This window comes from Heptranchias perlo, chromosome 13 (assembly GCF_035084215.1).
Source record: "Heptranchias perlo isolate sHepPer1 chromosome 13, sHepPer1.hap1, whole genome shotgun sequence".
In the NCBI taxonomy this organism is placed as follows: Eukaryota; Metazoa; Chordata; class Chondrichthyes; order Hexanchiformes; family Hexanchidae; genus Heptranchias; species Heptranchias perlo.
In genome coordinates, this window is record NC_090337.1 from 54,371,119 (window position 1) to 54,378,869 (window position 7,751).

Consider the following 7,751-nt stretch of genomic DNA (forward strand, 5'->3'; position numbering starts at 1 on the left):
TCCTCACAACTCACATTCCCACCTAGTTTTGTGTCATCAGCAAACTTAGAAATATTACATTTGGTCCCCTCATCCAAATCATTAATATAGATTGTGAATAGCTGGGCCTTTAGGGCCTTTCATGACCTCAGGACATCCCAAAAAGCTATGAAAATTCATTCTTTTTTTCTCATAGTAGATATTCTGTTACTGGGAAGAGAACTTTTAGTTAATTTTATAAAACCTCTTCAAGTCAAATGAAAGATTCAAACCCTATTCTTAGCTCCCATGCCCCAATTTGTGTTTAAATAAAACTTTAAAAATAATTATAATTCTTCACAGTATCTTGTAAAGCCTTTTATTTGGAAAGGCCCTCTATTGATTATTGAGGGATATATACATTTAAATAAAATCAGTAAGCTTGAACAAAGTGAAACAGATCTCATCGACACAATGACATTCCATGTCTCTCTTTCTCTCTCTCACACACACACACACACACACACACAGAGAATAAGGACTGCTTCAGTTAATAGCAATAGTTTGGGGAACGTGAGAGAAGGTAACAGATTGGGAGTTGCGTTGTTTAAGAACATCATACAGGACCATATGGATCCCATTTCTACTAGTCTCATCCCCGCTGTGGGCAGCACAAGCACTAAATTGGAAAAGCAAGACCAGATCAGTTTTTCTGCCAAACTTCCCCTTCCCTGAGCCCCAGTGGTTGTGCCCTGTCATAGAGCCATGGATAAAAGGGAGATTGAATGTTCACCTGCCAACTGGCACAAATTCCAGTCACTGGCAACAGTAACACCACTGCTGGTGCTTTACTCATTGTTAACCAGTTTAACAGTTAATTAGCCATTTTCCCTCTGCTTGCCTCAGCCACTGATGATCAGCACAACATTTGCAAGCAGCAGTGCCAGAACTACACATGAAACCCTATAGAGAGTTACAGTATGATCACAGTATAGTGTAGAGTTCACATTAACAGCTGTCACATCTCGCTGAACAAAACCAGTTTATCAGGGGGGGGGGCGTGTCTCTTCTTATTGTGTGCGTCTGCTTTGCTTCTTAGCAACAACCAAATAGGAGCAACATTCAAGAAAAAAGCTCCGAATTGTAAGAACTCTTTTTAATCTTCCTACTCCTGATTGATCAAGAATGTCGTAACATTTAGTTTTCTGACTTTAAAAAGGAATTAACTTTGTTCACTAAGCCACCTATCGCTTGGACTATTTTCTTTGGTACAATCCACCTGATCCTTTGCATATTCCCATAGAAAATGGATGAGGAACAGCAGCAGTTTCTGCCTTTAAAGTTAAATGTTGGAGGAACGATTTTCGAAGCACTTCCTGATACTCTGGCCAAGATTCCCAGCTCCAAACTTAGCAGGATTCTCACTGGATCAGAGCCCTCCATACAACAGATAGGATCCAGGGAGTACTTTATAGACAGAGACGGATCATTGTTTGGATACATTTTAGACTTCCTCAGGACATCTGAGTTACTGTTGCCCGGCGATTTCTGCGACTACGACCTGCTGGTGAAGGAGGTTGAGTTCTATGAGCTGGATCCAGTGTTGTATACACTGGAGACATTGCAGAGGAAAAACAAATCAGAGGTTCTGGAGATACGCTGCATTCGAAAAGGGACGGGAGCCCTTTTCAGAGTCTTTGGCTCATCTATGGAAACAGTTGACGAACTTTCCAGTCGGATAACAATGCACGTGGAGAAAAAGAACTTAAGTCCATGGGCTTCTGTTGAGAAAAAGAATCCTACCCCTGTCCAGAATCCTTCATTCTATGACCTGGTTTTCCAGTGTGGAGCTAACCCCTATGTGAATGGAGGGCAAGTTAATATGTAAGTACTGAATTCAAAAAATAATTAGCTATAACATAAATCCAACAAGAATTTAAGAAAAGGCCCCAGTGTATCAATGTGCCGCAGAGTGATACAAACCAGCTTTCTGCACATGATTTCCAACAAAATGGTGACATTTCCCTTTCAATGACTAGAGGATCTAATGAAATTGTAGGAATGCACAGCTTTAAGTTGTGTGATTTCTAAGAATGTGATTTTATTTGTGGGTTAATCACAGAGAAAAGTAGACATTTTCCTAATGGACACCATGTTTAGCACCTTACGGTGAGATACCGATGTGCAACATAGTGAACGGGGAGGTTGGCACTGAATCGGGGACAGATAAATTTCCCACAGGTAGGGAGAGGAAGTCAGTCTGGACTGTATTATGCTCCTTCTGGCTGGATCAACAGCAAAGCTAGCAGAGGCCATAGGAAGGTCACATACCTGGCTCCTTGTTTCAGCACTGTATTGCACAGAGGAGGCCGAAAGAGAGGGGTGGAAATACATTACCGTGGGCTTAAAAATTAAGAGTACTTCACAATATATTTACATTCTGAAAACAGCAGTCCAATGACATTACTGCAATATACAGCAGAGAATGGTACACCATAAAACATATTTAATAAATTATAATATAAACGGGGAGCGGGCAGGAAATTGGACATGAATTTAGATTTGAGGTTAGGATCAGATCAGCCATGATCTTATTGAACAGCAGAGCAGGCTCGAGGGGCCGATTGGCCTACTCCTGCTCCTATTTCTTATGTTCTTATAATATCTTTACCCTGTTTTTATGTACAATATAAACAGAATATATTTACATGTCCAGATGAAGAGAACCAGCTTGAACCCAATTGCAACTTTGTCCGTTGTGCATTTTCAGATCACTCTACTCATGGGCTATAAATATTATCCAGCATTTTTTCATAACAAATCGGTTTACATTTGCCATTATAATGGCTCCGAAGAGGTTGGGAGACCAAAAGGAGTGTGGTGATTGGTTCAAAAAATCTGTGCACTCACAGAGCAGCAAGGCCCCAGTTTTGATCACTGTCTGTACTAACTTAGCTGATCTCAGCAAATGCGACAATAGGAACACTAAAGTTGGCCTCAGTACATATCAGCCACATTGTTATCCTATAACTCCCACTTGAAATGTGCACATTGGATGATGACAGGATTAGTCTTGGCTGCAAGGGCTCTATGCCCCAGTAGCCTGCTTGTACTCATGATTAAGACCAAAGTATAAATAATAGACACTTTGGGAGAGGTACTCAAGGGCAAGGGGCATCTATGGCACACACCCCAGAAAAGAGTCGACACACGCAGGAGAAAGGTGGGGGTAGGGAGGGCAATAAAATTGACAAGGAATAAAAAGTGGTAAGGAAATTAAATAGAATTAAAAAGGCTTTTTGTTTCCCTATATCCTTGGTTGGTAAAGAATGAACATCAGCGAACTACTACTACAGATGAGCTATCCACTAGGAACCATGAGGACCTCTCTATAAACCATTTGACAGACTATTGACAATAACTGTATCAAATTATATTGTTGTTCATCCCAGGAAATCAAAGACCAAAGTAATAAATTGGAAAAAAGTTGATTTTAAGGGTATGAGACTGGAACTAGGGAAAATAAACTGGAAAAATTTACTGACAAAGAAATAGATCAGCAGTGGGTAACATTTAAAATGGTGATCAATAGAGTCCAAGACAAAAATATCCCAGTAAAAAGCAAGAACAAACCAGCCAGTAATGACACACCATGGATGAATAAAGAAATAAGGACAACATTGAAGCTAAAGAAAAAAGACAACAAAGGAGAGGGTAACTAAAGGGAATACAAAAAGGATAGGAATGAGGTCAAAATAACAATTAGGAAGGCAAAAAGAAACTACAAAAAGAAATAGTAAAATATTCTACAGACACACAAAGAACAAAAGAAAAATCAGGATAGGGATAGGGCCACTAAGGGATGCACAAGATAAACCTACAGGTAATGGCAGCAAAATGGCAGAAATATTAAAATGACTTTGCCTCAGTATTTACCAGGAAGATTAAAATGGTGGGCATGACATTAGAAGAAGAGATCAAAAAAGATCTGAAGACATTTAAGGTAGAAAGGGGGGAGATAATTGATAAACTAATCAAACTTAGAGAGGATAAAACCCCTGGTCTGGATGGATTGCATCCGCGCATATTAAAAGAAGTTAGGGAAGAGATAGCAGAGACACTATTAAATATATATAAGCATTCATTAGAAAAGGAAATAGTGCCAGACAGATAATGTGATTCCTATATTTGAAAAGGGAGATAGAACAAGTCCAGGGAACTATAGATCAATTAGCTTAACGTCAGTGATAGGAAAGATAATGGAATCTTTACTCAAAGATGCAATAGAAACACAAAAAGAAACCAAAATATAATAAAGAATAGTCAGCATAGATTTCAAAAGGGAAGGTCATGCTTGACCAACCTTATTGGATTCTTTGACAAAGTAACAGAAAAGATAGGCAGGGGTAATGTAGTAGATGTAATATATTTGGATTTTCAAAAGGCCTTTGATAAGGCACCGCATGGTAGGCTCATGACTAAGATCAGAGCATATGGAGTCAGGGGACAAATAGCAGAATGGATAGCAAGCTGGCTACAAAACAGAAGAGAGAGTAGGGATTATAGGTAGTTACTCAGACTGGCAAAAGGTGGGAAGTGGTGTTCCTCAAGGATCAGTGCTGGGACCACTGTTGTTTACTATTTACATAAATGATTTAGACTTGGGAATCGGAAGTACAATTTCAAAATATGCGGACAACACCAAATTGGGGGGTATAGTTAATACTGAGGACTGTGACAAAATACTGGGAGAGATTAATAAACTTGCAGAAAGGATGTGATTGGCAAATGAATTTCAATATAAATGTGAGGTGATACATTTTGGTAAAAGAATAAGGAGGCCACATACCCCCTTGGAAAATAAGAATGTAAATGGGGTAGAGCAGCAGAGGGATCTGGGGGTACAGATACACAAATCAGTAAAAGTAGCGACACAGGTTAATAAGACCATTAAAAAAAAGCAAACCAAGCACTGGAGTTTATTTTGAGAGGGATAGATTTGAAAAGCAGGGAAGTTATGTTAAACTTGTATCGAACCTTGGTGAGACAGCATTTGGGGTACTGTGAACATTTCTTCTCTGCATATTATAAAAGGGATATAGAGGCACTAAAAAAGGTGCAAAAGAGATTTACTAGGATTATACCAGAACTGAGAGGTTATACCTATCAGGAAAGATTGAACTGGCTGGGGTTCTTTAGAAAAAAGACTGAATGGTAACGTGATAGAGGTCTTTAAGGTAATGAATGGGTTTGATAGGGTAGACGTAGAGAAAATGTCTCCACTTGCGGGCGAGATCAGAACTAAAGGCCATAAATATAAGGTAGTCACTAATAAGTCCAATAGGGAATTCAGGAGAAACTTCTTTACCCAAAGAGTGGCTAGAATGTGGAACTCACTACCACAAGGAGTAGTTGAGATGACTAGCATAAATGCATTTATGGGGAAGCTAGATAAACACGAGGGAGAAAGGAATAGAAGGATATGTTGATGGGGTTAGATGAAAAAGGGTGGGTGGAGGCCCATGTGGAGCATAAACACCAGCATGGACCTGTTGGGCTGAATGGCCTGTTTCTGTGCTGTACATTCTATGTAATTCTATATAACCTCTTGAAAGATGCTTCCCCATTTTTTTTGTATCTTCTATTCCTCAGATACGTCCAATTGACTCCAGCAGACAGAAAAATTCTTTTGGGGTTCAACGTCTTGGGAATTCTCCTCGATTACCTGACAAAAGTTGGATTTTATCTCCAAAGTACAAGGACTGTTCACCATCAAGAGGACACTGTGGAATGTTATACATTCAAACGCAACATGAACTAAACGCAAACATCGCATGATTGTCCTGCATTGCTGATGTTCAAAAGTAAAGCAAGGGAGTTTGGCAACTGACTGAGCGGACGTATTTAATAGTACTAACTGTTTATATTTGTGTTAACTGTGTGATGTGATAACGAAATTCCCACTGACCTTGTTGGAACACTGCTGTATTTTCAGTGGCAAGTGATGGGAGGCGGCGCCTTGTGCGTTCATTTGGTGGAGAAAAGGCGTTCTTTGATGATTATGAAGAGCCATAAAATTTTGGATATGTGTATTTGTGAATTGCAATTGCAATAGTGTGACTGAAAACACTGTTGACCAAAGGGCAATCTAGACTCTGTATTGCATTACAACTGCAGTTTGTTGGGGCCCACAAAAAATCCATGAGGGTGTGGTACAATTGACTTTCATGGTAACGACAGTTCAGCAAGAGAAGATTTCAAGCCCTATAAACATTACATTCAAGTCAATGGGAAGTGTGAGATTAAATCTCTCAAAGAGTTCCGCTTTTGAGGTTTTACTCCAACATAGAACAGGCATGATACTGATGCACAAAAGCTCGATACATGTACAGCTTTTGAGTTCATTATTCCAATGTGAATACTAGCATTGTTTGACTGCAGTTCTAGCGATCTTTACAAGTGAGAAACCACGAAGGGCCAAGGCACATATTGCAGGTCATCACCAAAGTTATAAAAAAGTCAGAAAGGATTATTACAGTTAAGTCACGTTCCTAATTTAGGGTTTTACATTAAATAATCAGTTGCCATTTTTAAAGTACACTGTACAAATGGAACAATGTGCATTTCTCATCACCACAATTGAGAAGTGACATATATGTGTTGGATGCCAAACTTGGATTTTAAAATTCTAAACATTGCAGGAGGAAGGAAAGATTTAGGGAGACCTGTAGTTCCACAGTTGAGGCCCTGGGAAAGGGATGAGTATGACATTGCACAATGAATCCTCACTTCAACACATAGGGGATACAAGAGGAACAGCATGGAGAATGGAGCATTTGAAACAGAGAAGAAGAAAAAAATTTCAGATGCATGAACAGTCATAGTTTTGATAAAATGAAGACAGGAAAGGAGTTGCCTATCAGACGATAAGCTTTTTCTTGCAACATGTTCAGAAGGGCAAGAAAAACCTCCCCAAGTATGGGAACAATCCTGAAATCTTGAACAGACTTGGGCTTTATAGATAGCTGAGAGGAATGAAGGGGAAAATAGTGTTTGGCGGCAGTAATGGGGATGGGGTAGTCCCACTTGAGGTCAGAACTAAGTTAAGTTTTTATCTGTTATGCAATGTTGCAATTCTTCTCTTTTCTATAATAAAGAGAAAATGCTGGAAAAGTTCAGTAAGTGAGGCAGCATCTGTGGAGAGTGTTAACATCTGCGACCTAAAACATTAACTGTGTTTCTTTCTCCACAGATGCTGCCTCACTTGCTGAGCTTTTCCAGCATTTTCTGTTTTTATTTGAGATTTCCAGCATCTTGAGTATTTTGCTTTTGACTTCTCTTTTCTATGTTTTTTACCGCCCAACAAATTTGAACCACCAACAAAGGTTTTTTGTTTCCCCATACCCTTGGTTGATAAACAATGCAAATCAGCAAACTATTGTTTCAGGTAAGCTATCAATTAGGAACCACAAGGACCTTTCCATAAGCCTCAAGGGGAGAACTCTTCCATTTGACAGATTATTGACAGCATCTGTAGCAAATTATACTGTTATTCATCTCAGCAAATTAACTTTTTGAAAGATGTTTCCCCAGTTTTTTGTATCTTCTTTCCTCAGATAAGTGCAAGTGATTCCAGAGGAGAGAAAAACCCTCTGACTTAAGTACTCGCTGCATAAACTCACTGAACCATCATGTTAGCAGAAAGGTTCGAGCAGCCAACAATCAGCAATCACTCACACATTTTTCTATGTAATGAACAGATAATCTTTTTTTTATTGGTGTCGGTTGAGGGA

The 7,751-nt window shown here is 39.3% G+C and overlaps 1 protein-coding gene across 1 annotated transcript; it reads left to right on the forward strand.

Moving 5' to 3' along the window:
* The first annotated feature begins 1,072 nt into the window (after positions 1-1,072).
* Positions 1,073-7,262, forward strand: LOC137331603 (putative potassium channel regulatory protein). Its single transcript, XM_067995510.1, has 2 exons — positions 1,073-1,842; positions 5,611-7,262. Exons 1-2 carry the CDS (start codon positions 1,265-1,267, stop codon positions 5,777-5,779), a joined length of 747 nt encoding a protein of 248 aa, XP_067851611.1. The 5' UTR covers positions 1,073-1,264; the 3' UTR covers positions 5,780-7,262.
* Positions 7,263-7,751: the final 489 nt, after the last annotated feature.

What these genes read in the sequence shown, in the direction of transcription:
- LOC137331603 (XM_067995510.1), top strand. Translation starts at nt 1,265, where the DNA reads ATGGATGAGGAACAGCAGCAGTTTCTGCCTTTAAAGTTAAATGTTGGA. An exon ending in AATGGAGGGCAAGTTAATAT is followed by an intron (nt 1,843 to 5,610) that starts GTAAGTACTGAA and finishes TCTATTCCTCAG; the next exon opens with ATACGTCCAATTGACTCCAG.